Source organism: Triplophysa dalaica, chromosome 1 (assembly GCF_015846415.1).
Source record: "Triplophysa dalaica isolate WHDGS20190420 chromosome 1, ASM1584641v1, whole genome shotgun sequence".
Taxonomy (NCBI): Eukaryota; Metazoa; Chordata; class Actinopteri; order Cypriniformes; family Nemacheilidae; genus Triplophysa; species Triplophysa dalaica.
Window position 1 is genome coordinate 29371303 of NC_079542.1, and position 16115 is coordinate 29387417.

The 16115-nt window shown below is 37.2% G+C and overlaps 1 protein-coding gene across 2 annotated transcripts in view; it reads right to left on the reverse strand.

The window, feature by feature from the left end:
• The window catches only part of LOC130420821 (phosphofurin acidic cluster sorting protein 1), a 47757-nt gene extending 39387 nt beyond the window's left edge, over window positions 1-8370 (reverse strand). For both annotated transcript variants that reach the window (XM_056748331.1, XM_056748330.1), the window contains exon 1: window positions 7938-8370. In XM_056748331.1, the coding sequence (XP_056604309.1) occupies window positions 7938-8086 (149 nt within the window). In that variant the 5' untranslated portion in view covers window positions 8087-8370. The remainder of the gene's footprint in view (window positions 1-7937) is intronic.
• Between the last annotated feature and the right edge of the window lie 7745 nt (window positions 8371-16115).

The following is a 16115-nucleotide window of genomic DNA, read 5'->3' on the forward strand; positions in this document are numbered from 1 at the left end:
TTTATTCAAGATAACCGGACCACTTACATTATCTTATCTTGGTGCTTCAGTCCTGGTGCTATATAGCACCACTTCTTTACAAAGAACATGTTAAGCCACTTTAAAGGTTCTTTACAAGCCAAAGAACCACTGTTTATGCTGTTTAGCACCATTTGTATTGAATAAATAAAGTGTTATATGGCACCTCTTATGCTTCTGCCTACAGAGCACCATTTGACAAAAGTGTTGTATGGCATCTTTAAAGATATGGTTCTATATAGAACTAAAAATGGTTCCCCTATGATTACGAGTCATGAACACATTTTAATACTATATAGAACCATTTAAAGTGTCAGTGTACACAATAAGGTTGTGAGCGTTGGATGTTTCTTTAGCCTTATTTTTTATAAGCAAATCAAAAGTAAAACCAAAACTGAATAAATCTCCCTCATCAGTACCTGTTGTCATGATAGGCTTATATAAACTACATCAAACTCCTCTGATTCGCTACAGCATTCATAAGCAACAACAGTTGGGTTTGTGACTGGTAATAGTCCTGCATTGTAAAAAAAAAACTATAAAGCAATGGGAATAGACCTAAATTTTGTGCATTCTATCTCTTGGAAGAAAAAGGATACGTAGTATTATAACTCTGACTTCATTATTCTGAAAGAAGAAAGTCACATTCAGTAATGATAAATTGATGGTAAGTGAAAAATGGAGACAAAAAATAACTAAATAAAAAAGTGAAATGTTGTCATTCCTCAGTTTGCTGATATCTAAGTTTCTATAATGATCCACCAAAGACTCTTATACATGTGAAAATCTAGCTCATGGGAAAAGGGTGATCCCAAACTCAAGAGACAAAGAGAAAGTGGCAAAATGGGGAAGTTCATTTTAATCAACTCTCTTAAGATAGGATAGGAACCTACTTATAGATGATGGACCCTGCAGGGCCAATAAATGAACCGCAGGAGTACCATCATGCTTGATATCAAAGTGAAGTCATGAGAATTTCCCTCTCCACCTAATTGCTTTTTAAGAGATTAAAGGATGAAAAAGTATGTCAAGCATCTCACACTCTTTCTACTTTCTCTTCACGTCAGCCCGGGCAGCCTGTAACCAAAACATGGCCGTCAAAAATTCCCTGATAGTTTCATAAACTGAAAGTGTATGTTGCATAGGCAAGTCTCTGTTAGTGATCTTACAGCTATTTAATGACACAAATGAAGTGTATAAGGTGAAAGAGAAAAAAAAGAGTATATCTATACAAAAAGTAGGTTGGTCCAAAAGATCATCATTGAAAATCTGTGAAACTAGCCGGGTTTCCATCCATTTGCGAATAAGCACCGTTTCAATCCAAGTCATCCGTCTCTTCCTAATAAACTGCCACTTAATATCAGTAAGAAAAGTAAGAGAAGCTACTGATTATAATAATAATACTCGCGCAAGCAGACGATTTCGAAACACAATAAATGCTGTGTTTTTGTGTTTGTCTGCTGTTTGTATAGGTCGGCCGATATATCGGGCCGATATTTATCATTTTTTTCATATATCAGCATCGGCCGATATCCGTGATTAGAAGCGCCGATTTAAAGTCAGGAACGTGCGCGGGCAGTCCCGTGTTATTGGTGCGGTATTGCCGCATGTGAAGTTCAACAACAGTCCTGGGAGATACAATTAACTCATTCGCCGCCAGCCTTTAAAAAAAAAAAGTTGCCTGCCTACGCCAGCGTTTTTTAACATTTTCACCCAACTTTAATGGCTCACAGTTCATTTTCTGTATGTCAATATATATATGTCAAATGAAAGAACTGAGACTCAGCTTTTGAACAAAAGAAGCCGTATTCTTCTATCTTCAAAAATGCATCACTTTGATTAAACAGCTGAGATAATTAACGTTTTTTGTCAAAGATTCCGCCCAGATTACAGTCAGAACAATCATTAAAAAGCGCTAAAACATATACGTTCTAGGTTCTGGGATTCTTTACTTTTTCCCAAAGGTGTGTAACAGCGGCACCTGCTGTACAACAGTACAAATACTGATTGCCGTAAAAAACTTGTCTTTGGCGGGGAACCGTTTTTTCTTTAAATGACGAGATAACTCGTCAATGGCGGTGAAAGAGTTAAGGCTTAAATTCTGATATTTGAAAGTCCTATAGCCATATATTTACTATATATTAAATTATGAAGTGTTGCTTCACTAAAGTAAAAACGAATATCAGAGAACTGTGGGGAACTGTCATTAAGCTACAGCTGGTTGAAGGTTTGCTTAATTGCAAACAAATTTAAGGACTGTAGTTGAAAACTATCAGCAGCTTGTCTACCAACATATTAGCCCCATTGTTAAAAGTTCTGTTTTATTTTTCCTGTATCGGAGTCTGATAATTTTACTCTTTGCGAGGGGTTAAGAAGGCGGCAGCTCTTCAGTGCAGTGTGACTTCTTTACTCCGCCCCGCAGACAGACAGCACCGTGCTCTGAGACACAGAGCTACCCTGACCTGGAGAAGCCCAGACAGTGTATGACATTAGTTCGGATGCATGGTTTGATCCAGACAATAGCCAGGTTTCCATCCAACTTATTTGCATTATTGAAAATTCAACTCAAGAATATGTGCATCTGCGTCTGTTTCCATCAACTGTGTTATGCAAATAAAAATATACATCAGCATATTAAGGGATGTGACCAATGACTATATATATATACGTCACACAGTTATTATCCTCATTAAACCTGTCGTTCTGTTAACTGTCAAGAATGTCAGACATCACTAAGGGTTTAGAAATGTCCTTCCATACAAGGATGTGCAAGATGACAAAGTTTTTTTGTTTGTTTTTCTTTTGTGATTACTAGATTATGTTAATTTGGTTTGTACTTATTATTAGTTTGACCTTTCAGCATGCAAATGAAGAGGAAAACCTCAAAATATCGGCCCAAAAAAATCGGCAGCACATATCGGCCATAGGCTGATCCTGACCTCTTAACATCGGTTATAGAAAAACCCATATCAGTCGATCTCTAGTTCTAAGAGGCAATAACAGAAATACGTTGACGACTTTGCTCAGGCATTTAAGAAGGAGCATAACAACATTTCTGCAGCTGTGTAACAAGATTCCTGAATTCGGGTGCACTATTTGGCCTTGTAGATGCAGAGATGAATTTCAGATCAGGTAGTTTTAGAGTGGACTGCCAAGTAACCTCGATGTATTGATCGGATGCCAGACAGTTTCGTTTTTTTCTCGCATATTGCTGCAAAAGCGATTACCTTTACACCCTCTATCTACCCCCACCCATACCCCCTCTCAACGTATCTCACATTTTAAGGACTCAGAGTGACATTTCTCTATCTTCATCCTTGTATCTCTCAGACTGTCGTCTTCAGTCTGTTTCTTTTATGCACGGCTATCAAATCAGGCGAGCGGAGCGTGACTCCAGACACTCACTGAAATTGGTTGCAGCGAAAACAAAAGAATGTGACATTGTCAACCTTCAGACTGCAGAGGGAAACAGATGCAGATGAACAGGAAACAACCAGCTTCTCTTTGCCAAAACACCACATTAAAAGACGCACATTGAAATGAGAATACCTTAAAGAACAACAAACTAAAATACTTTAATGCCAAGGTTTTCATTTACATATGCAAGGTTTACAGGTGTCAAGGTCACAGCTCCATGTGTATAGGGCGACAGAGGTGTGAAAATAATGTCCAAAATGAATGGCATTAAAATGGGTATGTTGTTGTTTGTGTTGACAGAGGTGTCACACTCTTCGCCTGCTGGTCTATGGCATCGGATCAGAGATTGATTTGCAAAAAGACGATCACCATCGTTTAACTAAACGGATATATCATCAAGTCAACAGTTATTCCGCAAAAAAACGGTATACAGCACTCATTTATACATAATAACATACACTTAGGCTTCTTATTGATAATACTTGAGAAGGCAGCCATCAGTACTTGTGGTTTGTTTTTAAAGTACTAAACAGTCTCATCGAGGTAGTAAGGAATAGTTCACCGAAAACAGAAAATTCTCTCATAATGTTTATGTACTCACATTTATGCAAAGCCTATAAATGCCTATATGACTCATTTTCTTTAGGGTTATCTATCTGGGTTATATTAATAATATACTGCGCTGGCTATACTCGCTTTTAGAACACCCTATTTATTAATGGGATCTGCCATTTTAAAGCTCCAAAAAGCATGTCTTGAAACGATGGGTTTTTGTATGAAAAATATTAATATATATAACATTTGAATTAAACATCTGCTTGGGTAGACAGCTACACACAAGAAAGTCAAGTTTTTGTAGGGCTGCACGATTTGAAGAAAAATATAATTGGGATTTTTCTGACCAAAATTGCAATTTGCGATGTAAAATGTGATTGACTATTATTTAAAAAAAAGAGTTAGGTTTGTTGTGTTGGTTTTAACAGCATATATCAAAGAAAGAACAAGCATAATCACAAACTATTGTAACATTATGCCAATGTTTATTTAAAACCACTTAAACAATGTGGCCATTTTTTTAACTAAAGTTGTCATGCAAAAATGTCATGACAAATTAAGAGAATAACAACAGTATCTTAAATAGTTAAATTAACAAGTATAAATCCCAAACACACTGTAAACAATTACAGTAAAACATTAACCATAACCTACATTAAGGTAAGGTTGAAACAATGATACCAAGTTTTGCTATTTTAAGTGCAAAATGAATAATTCTGAGACCAAAAGTCCTATGAGAGAAAGAAAACCTTAACATTTTAATTGCGTTAAATTTACACATTGTTCAGGGTTATGTGCTTAAAGATTTTTTGACAAAAATGTTACTATATTGCCTGCTGCACTGAAGAGCCTTTCTGACGGTGTGCTTGTGGCAGGAACACACAAGTAATATTCAACTTCTTTTAGCTCAGCTTCAACCTTCTTCCTGCACGTATTGTACATTTTTTGGATAGCTTAAGTAAAAAACATACAGGAGGTAATGTGATATCTTTTATCGAGCGTTAGGATAAGATTCCTAAAACCATCTTTTGTGACCGCATTAATCGGCACCATATCTTTAGCCAGGTACCTTGTAATGGCGTCTGTTATTTCGCCATACATTCGTGAAGATTTGTCGTAGGGTGTGCTACTTTCAAACGCCTGAGCAATGCTGGTTCACATTGGGACACCGTTCTCTTATTTTCCTGTGACGTGACAGCTTAAATGGGTAGTTCACCCAAAAAAGAAAATTCTGTCATATTTACTCACCCACAGGTGGTTTCAAAACAAATTTCTTTGTTCTGCTGAACACAAGGGAAGATATTTCAAAGAATGTCAGAAACCAAACAGATCACCACAATTTCCTGCCGTATTAGGGAAAATAAATCCTATGGGAGTCAATGGGGGATGAGATCTGTTTGGTTATTCACATCTTCCTTTGAGCCCATTTAGATGAACAAAGAAATGTATATAGGTTTGGAACAACCTGAGGGTGAGTAAACAATGTAATAATTTTCATTTTTGGGGGAATTCACAGCTGCTAATTATCAACTAAAGGCAAAACCGATAATAATGGTTGAATGATACATATCAGTGCACAAACTTGGTCTAATATTAAATTCAACTGTTAAGTCGATCATGTTCCCTGCCTGTCTAACAATGTGTGTTTATATACATAAAATAAACGTTTGTCTTTTCAAAAGTTCTGTCGTGATTCGTTAAGTTTATTAAGTTGCCTCCTGCAATTTCGGTTTAAGGAACACTTCACATTTTTTTGTAAATAGGCTCATTCTCCAACTTCCCCAGAGTTCATAAGTTTAGTTCTAGCGTTTTGGAGTCGATCTCCGGGCCTTGAATCCAATTAGACCAGTAGCATCGCGTTCAAAAATGACCAAATAGTTTCAATATTTTTCATATTTATAACTTGACTCTTCTGTATCGCTTGCTAATACTGGCGGAAAATGAAAACCTGCCATTTTCTAGGCCGATATGATTAGGAACTATACTCCCATTCCGGTGTAATAATTAAGGAAGTTTGCTGCCGTAACATGGCTGCAGCAGGCGCAGTGATTTCACGCACCTTGTACAAGCAGTTGGTCACGTTGGATATGATGACGTAAGTTTGTCTATGTCCACATGCGCTGCATGATATCACTCCGGCTAAATAGGCTCCAAAACGGTAAAATTCAACTTATTAACTCTGGGGGAGTTGGAGAATGAGCCTATTTCCCCCAAAAGTGGAGTGTTCCTTTAAACGGATTCAAAAAATTTCACATGATTTCAGGTAAGGGAACATAGTGAGCATCGATTCTCCCAGACTTTTGCGTTGCATTGTGGGAATTTTTAGGGAACAAACGATATCAGTGCACTTGAAGTATATCGTGAATGAGTCAGCCCTTAACATGGCAGACTCCCTGATCACTGCCCTGACTACTGAACAAGGAGGTTGATTGAGAAGCACACATGGTGACTTTGATGAGTGCTCTGTAAAGTGCCCAAAAACAAGTGCCCTAGCAACCTAGAACACCACAGAGAAACAGCACCAGAACACCTCAGCGACACCCTCTATTCCAATATAGCATTGTGGCAGATAGAATTGCATGCACCAGTTACACACTGTTCACAAACTGTACGTTACCAAACACCAACAACACAAGCAGAAATCAGACACGCAGCACACACGCACACAGGCGTCCAGTGCCTTCCATTGTGCCATCTTTAGTTCTAATTAAGTAGCTGGGGTGAGTTACACAACTATTGTCCCGGCGAATAAGATATAAAACAACATCACATTAATATTTAATACCAGTCCCAAGCAAGATGATAGTGGAAAGAGATCGGCACACTAAACGTATTACATTTAAATACGGCCACCAGGTCCAGCCAAACAATAAACGTCAACAAGTCGATCGATATTTTTGCGTATTTTTAGACTATTAAGTCAATGCCAGCAGCAGGATGCCACACCGAACACAAGCACAAACTGTGTAACACGGATCTATGCCAATTGCTGTATCAATACACTTTAATACAAATAAACCGACAATGGGAAGCCATTTCACGAGCTTGTTTTCTGTATCCAGGTAAATGATAATAACTCAAGACAAAAATATACAACTGTTTTGACATTGGTACAACATACATGTTGACCTGGTCATGCAGTGAGTCACAGACACACGGGTGACTATATATATGAAGAGTTCTGTTCCAAAATGAGATTTCTTAATTAATTTTCCAAAAATCACTTATTTTATGACGTTATCGTGTTTTTATTGTGTTAGTTACCTGTATTATGGGGGGGTGGTTGTGGCTTGAAAACAAACCAACAAATGCATTTTCATTAATATTAATTGGAATGCACAATAAAAAACATGATTTTTGAACATTTTTAAAAACGAAGTTCTCTCATTTTGTAACAAAACTCTTCATATCACTCCGGTGTCATGATGGAATACAAAAATACACACAAAATACCAAAGCAACATACTCTGGTAAAGCGGTGCACAAATGTATAAACATTGCTATCCCATTACTCCAACGCATTACAAACCACCAGGGCAGGCTAAAGCATTAAACCCTACAATTACAATGACAACATCCTAAACCAATATTTAGAGCAGTGCCATGTGGGAATACAAAGCATGAATCTATACATGTCTAAACAATTCTCTCCAGGTCTTTGTTAAGCAGAAGTTGTTGAAAAGACTGACTGCGCAGAGATTATAACCACAAAGAAATATCCTTCATATCTCTTTCACTGCTAAAATCGTTCTAAAAGGGAACTGCGTGAATTGAATCAGTTTAATTTTCTCTAGTTGTGTCACCTTTATAGTTCAACCAACATTTTCCTTCGCGTTGCTTATTCTTATTAATAAACGCCCTATATAAAGTAAATACCCTAAACCGCGAGCCCCTCGAGATAATGCGGGTGCACAGCCTCTTCCCTCCCCGGAGCACAAGCGCCTTACCTCGGCACGCAGCTCGGGGACGATCGGTCCACTTCCCAGGTGGCGTACAGGTTCATGTGCACCGGGCGATTGGAGGTGATCGCCACCGGTTTGGAGGGCTGCGGAGACGGTACGCCTCCAGTCCTCGGGAGCCCTCCGCGCTCCGACATACTGGAGGTACCTTATGTTTAAAAACAGTCAAAGAAAAGCCCAGTAAAACGGCGATTGTATGAAGCGCAGATCCTCCAGTTACTGCAAGAGAATCATCCGTCCACGTTGATCGAGATTCGTCCGATCTCGCGGTGCGGGTGTGCAGTTATATCCGCTGTTACCGAATTACTCGCAGCCAGTGTTTTGTAAAGTTGCGTTAGTTGTTTATCGGTGCAGGAAGCGGAAATTTCTTTTTTCCCCTTAGCAGAGTAGCGCCGCGGCCGACGAGCAACGCCTCTAGTGAAAGACGTACACTAAACCCAACCCTTCAGAGCGAGAGAGAGAGCGAGAGAGAGAGAGAGAGAGAGAGAGATGGGTTGACCAATAGCGTAGGTATTTATTCAGCGAACTAGCGATTAACAAAATAAATGTAATGTTCACATTGGCCTGCTAGCTATATATCTTTTAAAAATATTTAAAAGTAACAAAAGTAACGAATAGTCACAAGTACCGCACGATCTTTCAAATTTAACATTTGCTAATAAAGTAATTTCATATTGAATGTTGCTATTATGTCGTATGCCAGTTAATGTCCAATGTTTGTGAAATTCTATGTATCCCATAAATCTCCACGCGAATTGAACTCAAATGGCATTTCTGTTTCCCTCACAATCAAACACAACAATTAAGATACCGAATTTTTTGTAGAGGTGATTGTATTATGAATATTTCATATGTTTAGATATTCGTGCACAGTTTTTCGAAACATTACAGTTTTTCGGTAACGTTAATTACCAAAAAATAACACGTTACCTGATTTATCGTGCCTGCTAAACTGTGCATCACTTTCCAAAGTGTCGCCACCCCCCGGTGGGCTGTAGTGGTATTGCAGGGGGAAGTGGCAGGCTAAATTCAAATTTTAACATAACCCTTAAAAAAATACACAGTTTACACAGCATACACATTCTGATGGCGTTTGTAAATAGTAAGCATATTTATGGATTACAAATAAACAATGTATTTATTATCATACTACCCTACTAAAAAAATGTGATAGCCCAGGTGAAAAAAATCTGTAGTACGCTATTATTTACTATACTATAGAATAATTACTGTAGTATACTAGTATTCTGTAATATTCACCGTGCTATATTGTAATACACATTAATATTTACTATAGTAATGTTTAAAAACACTGTTTAGAAATGTTACTATTGTTTATACAGTTAATCGAATTAATTCTGGTAGCATAGGGCCTAAAGCAAACCTTTTTGCCAAAACAAGACGCACACAAGTGAAACAAAACCGAATTTAAAGTGATTTCTGCCATAAGGAAATATTGAGGAATTAGTGTCCACAATTTGCACACAATTTGCCAAATTCAATACATGACATGTACTCTAAAAGCCATCACGAAAGCCATTTGAGGTCTTTTATCTGAGGTCAGATAAAGTAGACAGGAATAATCAGACATTGGCTTTGTTATATCATGTGGTCATTCCTGCTTTCAGCCACACAATAATGTGCCTGGATTATGGTTAAATCAGATATGACAGGTGTTACACTGATCCTCTTCTGGACCAACATACACATGCGCATTATCGCGACAGAAGGTCATTTAAAAATGGCCTTTGTGTCATAAGCCTTTCACTGTGATTATAAAGGCTAATTATCCCTGAAACCACTTTAAGAATCCTGAAATAATTTCTGTGTATTTGTATTTAACTCAAAGCATAAAAGATGAAGGCAACCATTGGAATAAATGTTTACTACATACTGGATACTGTTTCAAATGCTTTTTCTACTACATTTCTAGCATAATTGATAGAATATTGTTGCAAAGATTTTTCTGTTTTGGTTGTCAGGATATTAAACTGCTTTCCCAAGCATACCTGCTTTGCACTGTTTTCCATGTCTGGTGCTCATCAGAACATATAAAGTCTGTTTATTGAAAGAGTGCTTTGATTCTATATTTATAGTTACTTCAAACCTGAAACTTCAAACTCTTTTCATAACTTTACTTCATAATGTCAGTAGTGATGAGATTTCGAACAATATGACGCAGGTTTTAGCTGAACTGTAAACTAATATGTTTCATTTTAACCTCAATCTTTCAATTGTTTGGTCACATAACAAATAATATTACTAATGGTACTATAAAATATGGTAGTACAAAATTATTGTAAGATTTAATATCGATTTAATATAAAAAAAATGTAATCTTGGCACATTTTGGGAGATTTCGTTGTTAACCATTCAAGTAGATACTTGCATGACTGAAAATGGCGGGGCATTGCACATATCAGAAAGAGCTTTATTGCCAAGTATGTTTGAACATATACAAGGAATTTGTACAGGAGCATCCAGTACACAGAATCAGCAACAACACACAGAGACCATCAAACAATAGAATACAGTTACACAGATGATTTAAATAAGACATTTTTTTTTTAGAAATACAATACAATAAATATAGAGTAAACCTATAGAGAGTAAAGTTATGTGTGTATGTAAATATGTACAAGTAAAAAATAAGAATAGACAATTGTAGTAAAAGGTATGTGTTTTATACAGCAGAATGAAATATAATTTACAGAAAAAGTTGTATAAAAATAGATAGTGTATTACCTGCAGGATATTTAAAATTGCACTTTATTATTATTGAACAGACTTAATTGCACATATATTTTTTTCACTCAAGTTCTTAATTGCATGTAAAAAAACATTTAACTGTTCAAAAGGAAGATGGCTACCTAGAAGGGAAGAAGCTATTTTTGTGTCTGGTTGTTTTGGCACCATTGTGAAGAGATGATGGCTTGGATGTGAGAGGTCCAGGGTGATTTGCTGAGCCCTTTTCCTCACTTTGGATGTATACAGTTCTTGGAGGGTGGGCAGGGGAGCACCAATGATCTTCTCAGCAGTCCGAACCGTCCTCTGTAGTCTTCTGATGTCTGACTTTGTGGCTGAGCCAAACCAGACAGTGATGGATGTGCATGTGGCCACAAGTCAAACTCAATTGTTTTATAAAGGACATTGTTGAAAGATGTGTGATTGTTTTTCACATTCTATGAGGTTTAGAATTCTTGTAAAGTGGGTAAACATATGAGAAAACAAATTCATAGACTTGCAGTAACAGAATATCTTGGGATAGGGTAACGCTTTATAATAACTGCATGCTATGAATCATTAGTTAAGCATCAGTACATAGTTAATTAATCATTTATGAAGCATTGGCCCCACATTAATAGACATTAGTAAGCAGTTTATAAATACAGCTATAAATGCTTTGTTCTTGATTTATAAGCATGTATATAATATGCTTAGTTATCAAATTTTCATACTTTATTAAGGGATGAGTTCATCATTTCTAAATTAAGGATTACATTACTTACAAACCAGTTAGTAAGGAGTTGTCAGTTGTACAGTTTAATTTCTTTTGAATCTTGAAATAAATATTTCTATGTTCTGTATCCCTGTGTGTTGTGTTTTTCCTATTTCTGTTTAGAAGATAACTGAGCCTTTAACTCTCATTTGTAAATGCTTTACATGGCATACATAGTCCTCACTTTAGATGAGCTCACAAAAATAGTTAACTGACAACTAGTAAATGTTTTATAATTACATTAATTAATCATGAATTACAGCAGGAATGTGTGTTAAAAAAGCATTTATTAACAAATGAAGAAACTGTTACTATATGTCAGAATAATAAGATGTATAAATGTGCATTCAAAGAGTTTTCAAAGAGTATCATTTACTTACACTTTCTAAATGATCTCATGAACCACTGACAACTCCTAACTAACTGGTTTGTAAGTAATGTAATCCTTAACTTAGAAATGATGAATTCATCCTTAATAAAGTATGAAAATTTGATAACTAAGCATATTATATACATGCTTATAAATCAAGAACAAAGCATTTATAGCTGTATTTATAAACTGCTTACTACTGTCTATTTATTTGAGGCCAATGCTTCATAAATGATTAATTAACTATGTACTGATGCTTAACTAATGATTCATAGTGTGCAGTTATTATAAAGTGTTACCGGAAAATGTTATTCCTTAGATGTTGTTCTCTCGTCGCACAGAAGATTTGCTAAAGTTCTCAGGTGTTTCACCTTAGATCTTGCTCCTGAAATGAAGACTATTGTTTAAAAACATGAAGAATATAGAGGAGGAATAAAATCTGGATTTGGGTAAATTTGATTAGAAATACTTCAGTTCTGTTGTAACCTTTAATGATATTGACGTTTGAATTTAGACTTGACAAATCCGACCTTAGTTTGTGACGTTGTTGAGATCTCTTCTGAAACATTTAGAGGCATTTGTGAGTCTTTTTGTCAGCAAGTGAAGCCTAAAGGTTACATCTGTGATCTGTTCTTTCTTTTGAAATCATATTCGAGTCTTTTCTCAGAAAATGTAAATCTGGAGATGTTGACTTCCTATTCCACATTTCATATACTACCTCATCAGTCTTTATATTTCCCTGCAAGGTCTATAATTTCAGGCGTATTGAATGATATGATTTGTATTACCGCACACATGGCCTGGAAAAGCCTTAGATGGGACTGGTGATGAATCTATATTTGTCAGTCTGATTATTCCCTGTGGGCGTCTGATGGAGATAGAATGACTAATGATGGTGACCAGTACATGACGAAGTCTTTATTCTCCTTACTGTGTTTGTGAACATATCTGAAGTATAACATTTGGATGTATATGTGGGGGTGGCCTAGAGTGTTTTCATTTATAACTTCAACAAGTAAAGCCTCCAAAGAACACTCATGATGAAGCGCACCCACGCCAATGGGCATTCAAACGAAACCGCTTAGTTGAATCACTAGATTCTGGCTTTTAAATCAACGTTTACAGGATTGCATTTTATCTTCACAAAGTTGCCTTGACCAAAAGAAAAGCTCACCTCAAATATCTGATATTCTGGATTGACGATTATTTTTGTGTGCTAGTAAACTGATGTCACGTGGCAGCAAAGCCTCGTTCAGGTCAAAAGATACGCACCACTTGACTATCACATATCCTAACTCTACCCCCTGCTTTCCAAACACATCTCACTGCAGACCTGCATGATCTCTACTGAAAAGTTCATTGTTAACACAAAATAAAAATTATTAGATTTAAAGGGGTCATTTGACTCTGCTAAAACAAATATTATTGTATTCTTTAGATGTAATACAATGTGTGTATACAAGATTTAAGGTTAAAATGGCTGTTTTTCAACATGCCGTGAATGTTTGTATCTCCTCTTTGCTCCACCTCTCTGAAACACGCTATTTTACAAAGCTCATCGCTCTGAAAAGCAAGGTGTGCTATGAGTGGTCACTAGTGCGTAGTGATTGGTCGAATACTGCACGGAAATGTTACGCCTCTTACCATATGCGGAACATCAGGCTGCACCGGTACAATGAGATTTACAGGACCGCCCACCTTACTTGCATAAACATTTGGGCGGTCTTAGTCAAATCATACCACAAAGTGTCTTCAACCATAGTCTGTGTTCCTCTCACTCCACTGATCAATGTTACTGTTTCCAAATGTATAGAGACTGTGTCTGTCCCCCGAATAATACAACTAAATAATAATTTATGTAAAAGTCAGAGAAAAAACCTTATCGTGATTAAACCAAATGACCAAATATTTAATGAGCAAAACCAACGCCTAAAGTTTGGGCTACTTAATATAAGATCACTAAATCCAAAGGCAGTTGTTGTAAATGAAATGATCCCAGACAACAGTTTTGATATACTATGCCCTACTGAAACTTGGCTTAAGCCAAAAGATTATTTCCGTCTAAATGAGTCTACTCCACCAAGCTACGGTTATATTCATGAGCCACGTCCGGTTGGTCGAGGTGGTGGTGTCGCAACAATCTTTAGAGACTTTCTCACTGTAACTCAGAGAACAGAGCATACATTTAAATCGTTTGAAGTGCTTGCGTTGAACATATTGTTCCAAACAAAAGTAAAAAAACATTGCTTTCTCTTACATTGGCTACTACCTGTTGCAATTGAGCCCATTTATAACATTATCAACTCATCAATTAATCTAGGACATGTCCCAGGACCCTTTAAACTGGCTGTAATTAAGCCTCTTATCAAAAAACCAAACTTAGACCCAAATGAACTTGGAAGCTATAGACCGATTTCAAATCTCCCCTACTTGTCTAAAATACTAGAAAATGTAGTGTCCACTCAGTTGTGTTCTTTCCTACTAAATAATGACATACACGAAGTTTCATTCTGGCTTTAGACCGCATCATAGCACTGAAACTGTGCTCGTTAGAATTACAAATGACCTTCTTATTGCATCAGATAAAGGTAACATCTCACTTAGTCCTGCTTGACCTTAGTGCTGCTTTCGATACTGTAGATCATAAAATACTATTAGATCATTTACACAATTATACCGGTATTCAGGGACAGGCACTACAATGGTTCAGATCTTACTTAACAGACAGATATCAATATGTCCATTTAAAATGGGAAATCGTCAAATCTCACGCAAGTTAATTATGGATTACCTCAGGGATCGGTTTTAGGACGCTTGCTTTTCTCCATATACATGCTGCCCCTTGCAACATTATTAGAAAACATGGAATTAGCTTCCACTGTTATGCAGATGATACTCAGCTATATATCTCATCAAGACCAGATGATTCCTTTAAGCTATCCAAACTGGCAGAGTGCATCGAAGACATAAAACATTGGATGACTAGTAATCTCCTCCTTTTAAACTCTAGCAAAACAGAAATACTACTTATGGCACCAAAACACGTAAACAAAATATCTCAGATTATCGCATTCTTCCACCTTAGAAATGTTGCCAAATTACGAAATATTTCATGTGTTGCTGACGCAGAAAAGCTTATTCATGCATTTGTGACCTCACGGCTTGACTATTGTCATGCTTTGCTTTGTGGTTGTCCAGTATCATCAATAAACAAACTACAGTTAGTTCAGAATGCAGCTGCCAGAGTTCTTACCAGGTCAAGAAAATACGATCACATAACACCAGTTTTATCATCGCTACACTGGCTACCCATGAAGTATCGTATTGATTTTAAAATTCTTTTAATTACTTACAAAGCCTTAAACGGTATAGCCCCTACTTACTAAACTGAGCTTTTATCACATTACAACCAATCACGCTCACTACGATCTCAAAACTCAGGAATTTTGATAACATAACACCTAGAATAACTAAATCCACCAAAGGGGGTTGAGCTTTCTCATACGTAGCACCTGAACTCTGGAATAGCCTTCCTGATACTATTCGAGGGTCAGACACACTCTCCCTATTTAAATCTAGATTAAAGACACATCTTTCCAGCCAAGCTTTCACTTAATGCATAGTTAATGAACAGCAGCTATTCTAATTGGAGAAATTCCAGCAGGTCCAGATGATCAACATTTGCCCATCCCCAACTAGAGATTACGCCTGCAAGAGCTGCAGACTGACTGACCATCCCAACTCCATCTAAGGCAATTCCACCAACACCCAAGAGAAATACGACCATCCCAGCTCAGACCACCACATCCCTAACCAAGAGAAAAGACGGACTAATTGTCACATTAATGCTGAAGTTACAATACTTGGTATTTAATGCTAAATATCATAACATGACAGCAGTTTGAAATTATAGCTCCATTCATCTGCCCTGATTGGAGGTTGCTGGGTGGGTGTTTGTGGGGAGGCTCGTTGTTTGTGGTTGGGGGGGATTTTATTAATTGGGGCTGTGTGGGTCTGGTTTTGTGGAATAAAGTTACAACATGCCATTACTATTTTCCTTGGTTGTTCCTGTTTTCTGGCGACGAACGTGGAGTGGGACCGGGCAGGACCTGCACGGTTTTCGGCGAGTGGGACTTTCTGGGTCGCGGATGGTGGGCTCTCCCTCTTGGATATTTGCTGTGGCTTTTCGGTCACTGAGTGCAGCTATGAAACGTCAGAGGGGATCTGGGTTCCTCGGCAGTGTTAGCTTGCTCACCAGTAGACTGCATATATTTATTAATTAGATATTTATTAGAAT